General features: G+C 31.6%; 1 protein-coding gene across 2 annotated transcripts; it reads left to right on the top strand.

Annotated features, from left to right (window-relative positions):
* The first annotated feature begins 1186 nt into the window (after positions 1-1186).
* LOC130901885 (uncharacterized) lies at positions 1187-14612 on the top strand. 2 transcript variants are annotated; one of them, XM_057813540.1, is made up of 7 exons: positions 1187-1711; positions 4017-4167; positions 5550-5705; positions 8422-8699; positions 10259-11078; positions 12078-12263; positions 14466-14612. In XM_057813540.1, the coding sequence occupies exons 1-7, from the start codon at positions 1568-1570 to the stop codon at positions 14564-14566; spliced, it is 1836 nt and encodes a 611-aa protein (XP_057669523.1). In that variant the 5' UTR covers positions 1187-1567; the 3' UTR covers positions 14567-14612. The 2 variants fall into 2 exon arrangements, with proteins under 2 accessions (XP_057669523.1, XP_057669524.1); XM_057813541.1 differs by lacking the exon at positions 1187-1711 and adding an exon at positions 3098-3352.
* Positions 14613-15374: the final 762 nt, after the last annotated feature.

Raw genomic sequence — 15374 nt, 5'->3', positions numbered from 1 at the left:
ATGAGACAAAAATAAATAAGCTACTTCCTAAAAATGCAGAAAAGTTAGTCTTTCTGCACCATAACCTTCCCCTTCTAAATTTTGATTATGAAAATAATTCAAATGCGTACAAAAATTCTTAACTTGTTTAATACAGAAAATGATTAAATTATGTACCTGTTTTATGTATCAACGACTACTTAATAAATGATTATAAAAGAAATGAGAACCTTACCCTTCTAAATTTTGATTACCACAATAATTCAAATACATACAATCAATCGATCTTAATTTTTCATTTTACCAATTATTTCTCTATGACGAAATATATTATTTAAGTATTCGGTCTTCGGCCGTATATAATAAAAGCATTCGAATAGGCCGAATACCGAATAGTAACCGAATATTCGTTGCAAGTCTATAATAAGCTTGAATTTTATCCCTTCAGCAATAGATGGCGCTGTTTAAAAGTGGAATAATAAATTTTTCCTGTACTTGGTCACGTGGCTTCTTGAAGCCCAATATAATGACATTTATTATGTCAAATAGTGCATTATTAGTGTTACAGTTTTTCTGTGGTTTTCCTGAACCTGTAACCTGAGAAACTCGTTTATCAGCCAAATGCTGACGACAGGGAATAATGTTGCAACCGCCCCTACGACCTAATTCTTAATCTACTACAGCTTAACATCAAGTTGTTTGAGCCAGTAATTTTGTTTTATTCTTATTTTCAATTCATATACTCGAATTTTATGCCTCCCGCCATAGTTGGCGCTATCCAAAAGTAAAATAAAACCAAAAAAGCACCTCAATATAGCTATGCAGAGGAAATTATTCCATGTACCTGGTCTAAAACCATATCCAACTTAAAAATTTCAACGATATCGTCGTTATTGTGTGCTAAATATGCCACTCTTTGAAACCCTTTTTTGGTATTCATCGTGAAAACGGAGTCGTTGAACTCAGAAGTCCAAGTTTATCACCTGGTAGAAAAATTATTTTGATTTTATCGCAAGATATGCAGGTGAATAACATTAATATACTCATCTTATCAAAACATAAAAAAATAGATGGCCCTACACTAACGAGAGTTTTTTTCAATTCTCATTTCATTAACCTTGAATTTTACGTTTATTTCGAACTGCTTACAAACTATTAAGTGAAACAGAGACAATGATGCACGTTACCACCACCCGATTACTACGTCATAACTACCTGGTGCGCATTGTGATTGTTATTGGTACTACCTTTCAATGGTACCTGCTGAATGATATATTAAAATTTGGAATTTTGTACGACTTTAAATAAATAAATATTGTGCTAGACCTTGGACTGGCCATTCGTTGGTTAACTTGCACAAAACTAGTTTTGTTTTGTCAAAAAATGCCATAGTTAAATATGTGTATATATATATACATTTTAATGTTAATTATATTTACTCACTGAAATGATAAGATAACAATACACGACGTTTATGATTCACTTTTATCCAGAAACTTAATTTGTGCTGCAGAAATAGATTTTTTTATTAATATTACGACTGTAAAATGTGATAAAGTGTAGAAATTTAAGTGAAGTGTTAATCAAAATGTATTCCGACGACCAAAGAAGACCAAATCAAGAGCATCAACTTGTTATCGACCGTGTTGTATCTACGCAACCGGAACTTGGACCCACCATACCAGACGGGGGATATGGATGGCTAGTCTTCTCCTCTTCATTGTTTTTTCAGGTATGTTTGCGATTCAAAAACTTGTACTCAATTGTTATGAATATGAATATACGAGGTACTTTCTTAAATTAATTTAAATATTTTATAACATAACAATGATAAAATATTTAACGCCTTTGTTTATTAAATGAGAATTATTGATTACTCAAAATCTGATTACGAAAATACTTAATATCAATATGAATTCACCAATATATCTTCGGTTCTATACAGGGCGATTCATTATTAATAGAATAAATTGTTACTATACTTTAGTAGTTTAGCCTGAAACCTTCTCTTTCGAATGCGATGTTTACCGTGCCTGTAAGCCTGGTACCTCATTCCGCACTTTCCGTCATGAGGTGTCTAGTCAAGTACAACATACCAGTGCTAGACCATCCACCCTATACGCTTGATCTTGCACCGAGCGACTTCTAACTCTTTTCTAATGTCAAATCTGCATTAGAAGGCACCAGATTTGTGTCTGTTGAAGTTGTGAAAGAAAAAGCGGCGCGTATCCATAAGAATAGACAGAAAAATACTGCTTGTCGTGATTCGAATAATGAATGATTCGGAGGGAGCAATGTAAGGATAGAGGAGAGTTATATATTGAAGTTGATAATAAATGCATATACATAATATCAAGATAAAATATTTTATTTCATTCCGCCCATAAAGTTCAATTAAACAACAATTATGGCTACTATAATACGTAACGATATTTTCCAAAATAATATAGTTCTCTTTTATATTAAGTCAATAAGTTTGATAATAATTCGTTTAGATTGTATAACTATTATTGATTAGTATTAGATTTATATTTTCTTTCCACTTATTGCAAAGATGTGTAGATTATTATGCGTTACAGAAAAAAAAATTATTATGTCTAACAAAGTTTCGTAATGAGATGCAATATACAATGTCTCTATTTTATATGAAATTTTAATTGTTTTCCCTCTTGTATGCATTGTGGACGAAAACTAGAACCTTCCATTTTCTTTTTTCTTCCAAATGGAACAACCCTGTATTTTATAGCACAAATAGAATTTTTGGTTTTGTAACTTTAATTTTGGTCAAGTATACCCAAACTAAAGTTTACTAAACAGATTTATTTCATGATATTTATTGTTAACCATAATTAATATTGATCTATTACATTTTCTTAGAATTTCCTAGTACAATAGAACCTCGATAAGATAAAGACCAAGGGAAACGTTAAATAATTTTTTCTACGCCCATGTCTATAAATGTCAAAAATCGCACTGTCAACATTCCTCGTAAATGACATTTAACAATAACATACACGTAATGAGATCTCGTAACATACACGTGCGTTTTGAGAAGAAAATTTAAACTTCTTGGTTTAATTGAATTACAATCAAATTTTAATTTATGTAAGACTTTATTTGGTCTAATGGGTGGGCGTAATGGGTTACTTACAACTCTTGTTACGTAATATACTATTAAGTTATAGAGATTTTTACTTACTTAGGATTTAAGTTAAAGTGTTTTTATTGGTTTACATCTTTACTCATAAAAGTCCGTCTATGAAATTTGATTAGAATTTATAGAGATAGACGAGTTGGTTAAATGTAAAATAGGCGTTTAGAGCTGCTACAACTGAAAGTAAATTAGGAACATCCCTTAAAATAAGGGTACTATGTAAGTACTGTCTGTTTCTCTGGAACATGAATATGTCAGTAGCGTTAAATATAGATGAATCGGAAATAATTGCTGAAATAGGTTCGTTTTGTTTCAATGGCTTTATTTCTACTACAGAGATAAGGGGAAAAAGTACTCCCAAAACGGGGCATAGATCGGAAAATAGAGCGTACTGAACCAAATGAATAAGCAAGCTTCTAACGCATGGTTCATGAAACATTTGAAGATTTATGAACATCCTTTTTCCACTTAGTCTTCAGAAATTCAAGCTCTATGTAGTATCATAATGAAAGTACATACAAATCAACAGTACCAGATCCAGAACCTATCGACTTTCTCACATTATTTTTACTCTTGAAAGTTTGACGTAAAATATTGATTGTTGTTAACATCTTCTTCAGTAACTTTGTGGTCCTTTTATTTGATTCTCATAAGTATCGAAATGTCACGATATACGGAGATACATTTGAGTGAGGCTTTAATTTGACATGATCAATGATGATTTAGTAACAAGGATATCTCCTACTTTTAGTTACCCAAGGGGAACTCCAAATTCCTTATAAGTCAATTCACCAGCATTGTTGATCCTCTAATTCTCACATCTAATTTTTGATTACTCTCTATACTATTTGTATAATTTTTAAATACAATAAACAATTTTCAGGCTGTAATACCAAGTTTAACAGTCAGTCTTGGTATATTTCTGGCATTTTCGAGACTTCCGGGGTTATCAAAAAATGATTCGAGTCCAAAGCTATGGGATGACACCTTTATGTACACTCCAATATTATTTATATCCAGTTGGACAATTTTTGGTGAGTAAGAAACAATTATAATTAATCAATTGTTATCTGTATCGGTATCAACAAAAGGAAATCGCCGAAATTTATTCAGGCATATTATTTATTTAAAGCGATTATGAGGAACCCATCACTAAGAATTGTACAGAGCTGTACTTAATATAACAAGCGAAGATAATTTCAGTAAAATTAAATACAAAGATGATTTTGTTATTTGTAAGTTAAATATAGACTCATAGAGCTAAAAAATCTTTGGTAGGTGAAGTTTACTGCCACGAGCCCTAGTGAGTGGTATAAATTACCCAGTGAACAGTAAATCATTACATGCGAGTAGTGTACTATATAGACTACTAAATATTTTTGTTGGAAAATTTTGTTAAATTATTAGAAACACCATTATTTTATTCTAACAAATATTTAGTATTTATGGTATGGGTGGTATTAATTTATAGTTATTAATAATACCTTTTACCAGTTCAAAATTCATATATTATATACTTTCATTGACTTTTTCGGCAATAAATTTGATGAGGCAACTTCAGCAGCTCCTCTAATTTCTTGTGGTGTAAACTAAAAGTGATTTTAATTTTCTATATCCATTTTTAATCGGTTTTTTAACATAATTTGACATAAAATATTAAGACATAGATAAATTTAAATTACAAATTTATATTGTATCAAAAACTACTTCGATTTATAAATTGTTTCAAAAGCATAGTACGTTTAGAAACAGATATACGACAAAATCACTTAACGTTTCTGATAGCTCAGTGTTAATGCTCCTTGCATTGACACTACAGGTCCCAGGTTCGAATCTGGCTTAGGAAAATTTACTTTTATAATTTTTTTCATGTATTGAGATCTAAATTGAGAATATTTAGTAGTAGAATATTTAATTATAAAAAACGATTTTTTTAGCAAAGATTTTTAACGATTTTTAGCTTATATATCCTAACCTAACAATTATTCCATTACAGTTCGACAATAAATTTTCGAAAATAAAATAAAACCCGTCCTCATCTTCTAAACTCACATTCAATGCCAAAATAAATGATTTGAAATCCTTACCCTATCCAATGGTCACCTGGTAATATTTATAATGACAAGACAATGTAATAAGTAACGAAGTTTTGATATTAATTAATTGGATATATATATAGGTAGAAATTATACATAGTGCCGGCTCATTATAAATAATGTTCTCATTAATCATTTGCTCTATAATATATTCATGCATCTTTTGTCTATTGATTTCCGTTTATTTTGCAATTTGCATGCAACAAGCTGAGTTTTGTCTAATGATATATTCTTGAATTGTATTGCACGTTGTATTGCTTCATGTCTAGCGGCCTTTTATGTTACAAATCATGTTATTTAATTACAAACTTTGTTTTTAGATCCAACTTCTAGATATCTCATTTCAAACAGCACGTGGCCAAGGTTAGTTGCAACTGCAGGTACATGTTTGACATGTGCGGGTCTTTTGTTTTTGTGGATGGGTCTTGCGGAATATACTGGAATTATTTTATTTCCTCTAGCAGGAATTGTTTGTGGTAAATATCTATTTTATTATTATATATGTTTTTAATTTACGAAACTTATACAATATCTTTAGAAACTCATACTTATTTGAGAAATTATTTTTATAGCTATCAGATTTACCATGTAAAAGTTTTTTTTTGTTTACTCAAGTAAATAGGGATATAAAGAATATACAAATTTAATTATTCAAATAGAAGTGGAATGTTTATAAATTGAAACCAGTTATGTTAAATTTTGTTATCATAAAAAAATTCACAAAGGTTTTCCTTGGTTACATCTCTACTACAATTGAAACAAAGGTTAGAAAACAGGAAAAAGTCGCTGGGGAAACCAATTCGAAGTACAATTCGGAAATTTAGACCATGGTGATCAGCGATCATAGCAGATAACACGAATGACCTCCAAAGCCTTTTGGGCATAGCTGGAATGCAGAGTCGGCTTATTGGAATCAATACCAATATAAAGAAAAGAAAATTCCTAGTAATCACCCGCAAATTAGATGAGTTCCAGAATGTAAAACTATAATACAATAGTGAAGAGAAGGAACGGGCAATAAAGTTTAACTATCTGGGAACTTGTTTACGTGAAGACTGGTTATCAGACGAACAGATCAAATGCCGGATAGAAAAAGCAAGGAGCAAATCCATGAGATTCAGAAATGTGTTTACGAATTCTTAACCTCAGAATAAGATTCACAAAATGCTACGTATGGCCTGTGCTATTATAACGGTATACAAGGCTGAACACTGAAAGTTATCACAATGAACAGATTTGAGGCAGTTGAGATGTAGAACTACCGAATAAGTTTGAGGGTTTCATGGATGGTAAGAAAAACCTGTAAGAAAGAAGAAAATTCTGTAAAGAGAACGTAGAAAAACAACATGTGGGAGAGGTAGAGGTAAAAAGAAGAAAAAGATTGGGCAAAAGATGGCTCCACAATATTGAAAAATGGGGAGAGATAAGAACCACAGGAGAATTATTCCATACCACCAGACACAGGTAAAATGGCCAGAAATGATACAAACATCCATTAATGGATAGCAGAAAAAAAAGAAGAACTTAGTTTCAGTAACGTTTGGTGAACTTTTCTGATATATCGCTGTTTATCGCAGCTTTTGGCCGTCTTTAACGCTCATTTTTAGTCAAGCTGATACCGCCATCTTTGAACCCATCTATCTAAAGTTTCATGGTCGTAAATGAAGTTGCAAAGTGTCCGTACAGAGTGCCAGCTTCTATTTCATTTGCGTGGGCGTTTTGCCTATCAAAAACAAATATTTAATGACAACTCGATATTGAAGTTTCTCCATTATCAGTCAAACAGAAACTAAGCGTCCAAAATGTCCGAAATTTTAAAGATAATATCAATGCATGCGCAAATATATTTTTAGTGATATCTTCAGCATGCAGTTGGAAACTTTCCTCTTTTTCTTTATAAAAGTCATACATTTTTGATAGAATATCATCTTTTGTTGCATTGTCAACTGATATTAGTTTTCGGTTAACTTTCTTTCGTTTTAGTGTATGATCTACCTTATTTCCTACTTGTACAACACGATAAGTGGTATAAAGTCCCTAAAGCTTCAGTTGGTCCATTCTGGAGTCTTGTCGCTTCAAAATAATTAACACGGCAAGCAGTAAGACTATGTTTTCTCGTAAGTTTATGTTTTAAATTTAAATTTACGGGTTTTTGAATATTGCACGCTAATGTTTGTCAAAATTGCCGTTTCGACACTGATTAGTACATTCACGAACTATATGTGCACTGATTTTATGTGCACACGGACCAGTTTGAACGTTACTCTAGACTGCAGTGGTTAGGTTAGGGCTGTAACAGGACAGAATTTGCTCCGTTTTTTTTCAATATGTGAGAAATTTTACTGAGAGAATGCAAGCGCTGGAAATTTACAAATAAAAACACATTTGAAATTTTTCATCTACGTTTCGTTGTTGAATCATTAAATGAATTTGGTGTCTACAGTTTTATATTCCATGGGATGTTTATTGTTAAATTATTAAATTAAATTTATTGTATTTGATATTTGGACCCTGGATCGAGAGGTACAAGTTCGATTCTTACCGGAAATATTGTCTAATATTTAATTAGAAATTATTTACAATATTTATGTGAATCAATCGATATCTTATACCATTCACTGTTGGTTTTTATTTAACAGTGTTGTACAGTTTTTAGGGGAATACTCTAGCATATGGCTTTTTGACATTTTGACTACTTTACAGGAGAGATAAAAAACTGTCACTATTTTAAACTTTGAAGTACTTTATTATACATTATATAACAGCTAATCGAGTAAAAAAAAATCCTTAGTGTGGACCAGTAATTAGAGAGTTAAAATAGCAAAAAAAAACTTTTAATAAGCTTGTCAATTATATGAAATATTTATCGTTTTCCAAAAAGTGCCAGGCTTACGTTTTTCTGGCTCTTATTATTTTCAAAAAGATTAACTTTAGCTATTGAATACGTTATTTGGGAAGATAAAATGAATGAATACATTTAAAAATCTTTATTAAATTAAAAATGGCACAGTAATAATGTTAAAAAGTGTGGGAAAGTAGTTTTAAAGTGGCGCCTACGTATTTTCATCAATATCTTCATCATCCGTCAAACCAACTTTAAAATTACGATAAAAATCGTGATAATGTGTAGGAATGATTCCCTGTCTACATGATCTATTTAATTGTATATAATTATTGTATTGAAAATTTTAGGTATTGGTGCTTCTATACAAACAGCCCAGTGCGAAATTCTACTGGCCCAATACTTCAGAATGAAACATGCAATTTTGGCTAATATTTGTCAAGCCGTCGCAGCCTTGGGATTCGTTGTGGCACCTATCGCAATTGGACATAATGTTTTAAATACTAATTTGCTTTATGTGATAATGTGGTATCAAGCAATCATACTACAAGGATTAATTTTCAATTTGGTGTTCAGAAAACCAGCTTATTTGAAGTCCAAACAAAGAGATGCCTACAAATACATAGCAGTAAGTAGTTCTACATGAGACTAGTAGATAAAACTTACAAAGTGTGAAATGAGGTTTTGGTTTGTAATGTAGTTTTTTTGGCATATAAATGAGTAATTTCTTAAAAATTTGGGATCTTTTGAGTAATTCCCTTTCTCAATAGATAACATTGCGCGGGCAGTTAACCCATTTCGTTTTAAAACTGTTATTGTAGATCTTGTCTCGTCGCTTACAATCTCAAGCAATACGTTTCTTTTCAAAAACTTTTATAGTTACATTCCAAATTTATAAAATTAAATCCGTTATTTCTCAGAAGCCAAAGATAATAAAAAAACTATCAATAATTCCAGTTTTATTGTTTTTGCTAAAATTTCTACACTAAATGTAGATCATAGATGTAGAATTTTTTAACCAGTGTCTTCGATTTTGCATTTCTTTTTACGTGAACGTAGCTTTTCGAAGAAGCGTCGGAGTTATGTCAATTGGCAGAACTTTCTGCTTCGAGATACTTCAGTTTATCGCGTCTACTAATTTCTGAAACCATGATTTCTATAACGATTTCGTTTTTTACCTACTATCACAATTGTCCTTGTTTTTTCTGGCGCCAGCCAGTTTTTTGCTTCGCATCCATGTTAGCTGAACTAGAGCACTTTTACTTTTGGCTGTTATCAGTATATCCATTAACTGTAACATTCTCTAGTATTTCCAATCTTAGCACCCCATCATAATACAGATTCCAGGGCAGCGGCCAAAAAACTGAACTCTGTGGTATTTTCATTTTGGTCTTCTCTCCAATTAGTAATTCTCTTGGAAATATCTTTTTATTATACGGATCAGGTAATTTGATATTTGATAAAGAACATCTAAAGTGACTGGTACGCATAGCTTTTGATTTACTTAATAACGGTTTTGATTCCTTCCACTTTATCCATTACTTATTTAAGGTTGTCGATTGTTGACTTTCTCTCTATAAATCCCAACTAATTACTTGACAGTCCGCCACTATTGTCAAAACTCCTCAGAATCCTTGCATTCAGTAGATTGTTCCAGTATTTTTTCCATCTAATTGAATAGGTAAATTGGCTTAAAACTTGGTTTATTCTGCTGAGGTTTTCTAGGTTTTTCCAGTAGAATCAATCTCCAATATCTGTGGTAATATGCCGTGTCTTAGTAACTTATTCATCTCAGTGTGATGTTATCTATATCTGTTGCACATATATGTCATTTTCTTTCTTCTTGTTTTGAAAATAATTTCTCAGTTTCTTTGAACATTTCCTTGTTCGATAATCCCATAGATGGTCTTAGACAGAGCGACCTTGTTGCAATTTTGAAACCGTTGCCCCATATGTCACTTTCAACTTTTTCAATAACTTCCTTCTATACCCTTTGTTTCGTTCTTCTGATGTATTTTGAAGAAGTAGACTTTTTTCTTTGTAGCACTTACTGGCATTTTGCTTTTCTTGTCCAGCGCTCCTAGCGTGTTTATATATACGAGTCAACTGTTTTTTTTAATGTGATATTCTTCTCGTATATCAATGAAATATTGTTGGATCCTTTTTTTTAATCTCATAAATTTTTAGCCAAATCCCGAGGACGAAGAAGATATTTTGTCAAAAAATGCAAAAGAACTCCAAATAAAAAGACAGAACAGCACAGGGAGCCGCACAACAGTAGAAAAACATAAATTGCCTACTCCGACTGAAGAGGCAGTAGAACCAAGTAGCAGTAACTCGAATGGAATACGAAAAAACTGGGAAACTTTTGAGGATAAAGAAGAAGATTCAGACTACAACAAATACAAAATATTGAACCAAGATTGGGAAACTTTTGACGATCAAAATGAAATTAATATAGAAGCGAAACCAAAAAAAAACTGGGTCAATTTTGAAGATGAGCCAAAAAACAGTGAGAATCTTCAACTCGAATTATCACTCGCAGAAGAGAACAGAAATGTACCTACTACAAGTATATCTGGAATACCTATGCCTCTGTTTTCCGATTTACCTGTTAACAATAACAATACTTATTCTTATGATGTTATTGAGGATTCGCAAGAGGTCACATCCGCGGTATTTATGCCAACAACTCTTCAAAAACCAAGATTATTATCAGATAAATTATCAGATAGACTAGAAATACTAAAACAACCAACTTTTTACAAGTCTTTTTTGACTGTTTTGACAACAAAATTTTCAATATTTGTCTACTATAGCCTGTTTCCATTGTATATATACCAAGAATTGCCAAATACTCCTATGAAGGAACTTTCAACATTGATTGGTTTGTTATCACTGACAAGTTTATTCTTCACGTTTATATCACATTGGATAAACATAGATAAAAAGAGAAGACCGATATGTATCTGGACGTTGTGCTGGATTGGAGCCTCAGGATACTTCAGTAAGTTTTTCATATGCGTTTAATTTTTTTTAAACCGGCCAGAAATTAGTACTTTCCGATTTATTTTTAGGTCAGAAAATCTCATTTTGTCGAACCGAGCCAGAAAATTATTGTGATAGTCCGGTAAAAGCTTGTACCGGACTAATTTTCTGGCTTGGTCGAACAAAATGAGATTTTCTGGCTAGGTCGAACAAAATGAGATTTTCCGACCTAAAAATAAACCGGAATGAACTAATTTCTAGCCGGTTTTAAAAAAAATATTGTACGTAATACGTCCTGAAAATGGTGTTTTACTGGACTCGCAGGCTTGCAGGACTCGCTTTTCCGAAAGTGGTCTTTTGCTGGACAAGTGGGCAAATTGCAAGGCGAGCCGCAGGCGAGTTGTCATATTGTCAATAATTTATCTATTCTATTGTTTTAACATCGTTATGCAAAATAATGGACATTTCCGCTTTATGAATAGAATAATTTTTTATTAAAAAATGTAGATAGAAGAGATAGAAAAATGATAATTCTTTTATAATTATAGCATCAGATTTCTCAATTTATTGTGAGTAGAGTCAAAAAGAAATTCTATTAATTCGTAAGGTTTTTCATAACTGGGATATCATAATTAAACTAAGAAAATAGATCTGATATATTTTTAAATATTGAGGAAACTCCATAGAAAACTACAAAAGTATTAACTGTTAATCGTTGTTTAAAGTTTCTGCATCAGTTTCATGACAAGCTGTTTTTTCTATCTTTCTTCTTAACGGTTATAAAAAATCTCTTGAACAAACGCCAAGCAGTACTTCTGTTTGATATATCTCCATTATGAAAGACACTTTACTATATAAAAAAATTAGGATTTTTGAACAATTTTTAAGGCATAGATTCGAAATTAGTCTAACAGGTCTAAGGTAATAAGCATCAAAAAATTATAATAGGAATCGTAAATTTTTGATGTCTTATCTTACCTACCTGGGTCACATTGTATAATGTATTTTCCATTTCCAGTGATAGCGGACTCCAAATCGAAAGCAGTATTGATATTTGGAGCCGTTCAAGTACTTCTCAGTATATCAACGCTGCAGTATGTGGGAATGCCTATCTTGGGGCTAACAATAAGAGGGGAAACCAATAAAGAGTTTTGTTTAATTAGTGTGATGAGCGGAGTTTCGTTTATATTCTTTTTGGTATTTGGTGAGTATTGAAAATTTAAATGTTGAAAAATCATTTGTAATGAATGAGAATCATCATGTGATTTCAACAGACGGACCAAAAACAAAACGTATCACTTATTTAAATACAATTATTTATTATCGCCAATACCAAATGCCAAAGCTCAATCAGATTTGATATAACTTTTTGTAAATCCCTTTTAATGGCTTCAATGGACTTGTGGCGCATCCCCTGTAGAAAGTTTTTCAATTTCGAAAAGAAAAAAAAAATCGAACCTGGTAACTAGGACAGTGATGACTCTAGATTAGGTTTGGAAGAAAAGATCACCGTTTGATTATTTAGAATGAACTCAACGTGAACCACACCACGGTAATTCAAGAAAACATTGGGGCTTTCGTAGCTTTAGCAGTAATCTTAGGTTAGGTTATCTAAATTGGCCGATGGCTGCAGAAAAAGATATAGAAATGCAGTTTGTAATACTTATCATTTTTAATAAATAGTACAACTACAACAACGGTTATAAAAAGGATTTCACTATGAAGAATCATGAAAAACATGGGTTCTGTAAATTTATAATAATGCATTTGCTGATTAAGTATGTCGACCGGCAACCGTCTTCCGTTTTCTTAACCTTACATCTCTATATTTGTCTATGAAATGCGATATATTTTTATAATCAAAAAGAAAGCGAACGTATCCTATTATTGGTGAAAACAGAAGTACTCATTTCTGGAACTGATGGTGATATTCATACTGAACACATTGTTTACACTACCACTACACCAACACTAACAATTACACTGTCTGAGGCACGTCAAATACATAATTAAACAGATATTAACAACGAGCACAAAATATCGATATTGAAGTGATGTTTATCGATTTCCAGTAATCGTTTGACTCAAACATTAGGAAAAAGGCTCTGAAATACCAAGGGATATATAAGAATAAAATTGAGGTGGCTTATCGCAATGACTATAAAAATGTCTAAGCAAGTGTACTGAAACTGAAGAGTTCTCAATTAATAAAGGAGTATACGGGAAACTCAAGAACCAGTGGGGGTCAAATAAAAACAATCACAGGGGACGTAGTCTCAATAACGAAAAAGATAATGGATTGTTCCTTTTTGTTCATTTCCCTTTCAAACTCCTGACAATATTCAAATCAAATCAAAATATTTTGCTGACTCATGGATTTTTTACCTCAATAGACAATTTTCAATATATCCAATCAATTCAATAAGCCCATCTCTTTCCTGTCAAAAGTCTGGGAAGAAAGGTTTTCAACATTATTGATAGGCTTCAAAGAAATAGTCTTGTCTGTGATTTCAATTTCTTATTTGACAGAAATCTTCCTCTGAAGTTTTGAGCCAATGATGCTGAACATGTTTCTTTGAAACTCAAACCAGATTCCATATCCTAAACTTTTTGTAATGTCCATAAGATACTTAGTTTACTGTACAGACATTTGATTTCTAAATCTAATCATTTCTTTCTTGGAAACTCACAAACTCTATCTGAAGGCATACTTTCGCTTATGTCAACTTTGATGATATCTGGAAAAACATTTAAGAAACCAAATATCAGCACTTACCAATCCGATTTTAACAGTCTTACGTAGCTGTACTTTTCCGTAGACTGTGGAGTCATCATAACTAAGTTGGAATTTTTGCAACCATTGGTAATATTCATACTGAACGCACTGTTCACGCTACCACTACACCAAAACTCACAATTGCACTGTCTGATTCTACTGAACACACTGTTTACACTACCACTATACCAAAACTCACAATTACACTGTCTGATTCTACTGAACGCACTGTTTACACTACCACTACACCAGCACTTACAATTACACTGTCTGATTCTACTGAACGCACTGTTTACACTACCACTACACCAGCACTTACAATTACACTGTCTGATTCTACTGAACGCACTGTTTACACTACCACTACACCAACACTCACAATTACACTGTCTGACGCGTGTTTCGATAACCAAATTATCGTCTTCAGAGACTGAAGGTTTCACTTCTGTTTTTAAGACGGGTAGATACAATAGTATTTTCTGTAATTATACTACACAAACTAAAAAATATCAAATCATTTGCTTCTATTATTATTATATATCATTATATATATATATATATATATATATATATATATATATATATATATATATATATATATATATATAATAACTATCCTTTTTGTTTCAGATACTTATTTCAGGACTTGTTTTAAATTGATGGGACTGCTTCATTTTTTCACTGGAGCTGTTTGGTTCTCAAATTTTATGTATAAAAAATTCAAAGTGTAGATAGTTTTGTAAAAATAATTTTCAAATAAAAATATAATACGTATAATATTTATGATATTAGTATAAGTCCTAAAAGACATAATATATTATCGAAATATTTCACTAAACAAAAATCTAAAACTCAAAAAAACAAAAGAAGTAATATATTCTTAGTATCTAGAAAATAGACTAAAAGTTCATCAATACGATTAGAAAAATAAAACTGCATTAACGAACGACGAAATAGAATCGATTATCAAGTGCAACTATTTAGTGTTAAATGTAAACTTGACATAAAAAGTGTTAACTAGTTGGTAGATCTTTAGAAACTGTTTACACAATATTCAATATTAATTTCCATTTTATTGTGAACAGTGGACAAACAGCCATTACTACTGCAAGAAATAATAGTTGTGTTTGACTTTGTATTATAAATAGAAAATGATCTGAAATTGGAAATCACTGACTTGTCGCAAAGCAAAATGATATAAAATCGATCCAACAATACACTTTTGAGAAATTTGGTTAACGAGGATCTTGCTGAATTTTACAGCTCTAAGCATATCACTAAGAACAAATTCAAGAAGTTATGCTATTACAAAGCACAATACCAGTTCTTAGGTTCAATTATCATCATTCGAGGATTCATATAACACAGAAAATTCCAGTCTTTAGATAATATATCAGTTATAGTGATATATCATTCATATTAACATTATTTGTTTCTTCCTGGCATCGTCTGCAGTAGGGTCTATATGTGGAGGAGATGACAGAACAGAAGTTTCAAGTTTTTGATTCCAATTTATTGTTTTTTTTTCAGTTTTAATAT

This window comes from Diorhabda carinulata, chromosome X (genome assembly GCF_026250575.1).
Source record: "Diorhabda carinulata isolate Delta chromosome X, icDioCari1.1, whole genome shotgun sequence".
In the NCBI taxonomy this organism is placed as follows: Eukaryota; Metazoa; Arthropoda; class Insecta; order Coleoptera; family Chrysomelidae; genus Diorhabda; species Diorhabda carinulata.
Note: the sequence above shows the minus strand (reverse complement) of the source record. Positions and strands in the feature narration are given on the sequence as shown.

What these genes read in the sequence shown, in the direction of transcription:
- LOC130901885 (XM_057813540.1), top strand. Translation starts at nt 1,568, where the DNA reads ATGTATTCCGACGACCAAAGAAGACCAAATCAAGAGCATCAACTTGTT. An exon ending in ATCCAGTTGGACAATTTTTG is followed by an intron (nt 4,168 to 5,549) that starts GTGAGTAAGAAA and finishes CTTTGTTTTTAG; the next exon opens with ATCCAACTTCTAGATATCTC. An exon ending in TGGAGCCTCAGGATACTTCA is followed by an intron (nt 11,079 to 12,077) that starts GTAAGTTTTTCA and finishes TTCCATTTCCAG; the next exon opens with TGATAGCGGACTCCAAATCG.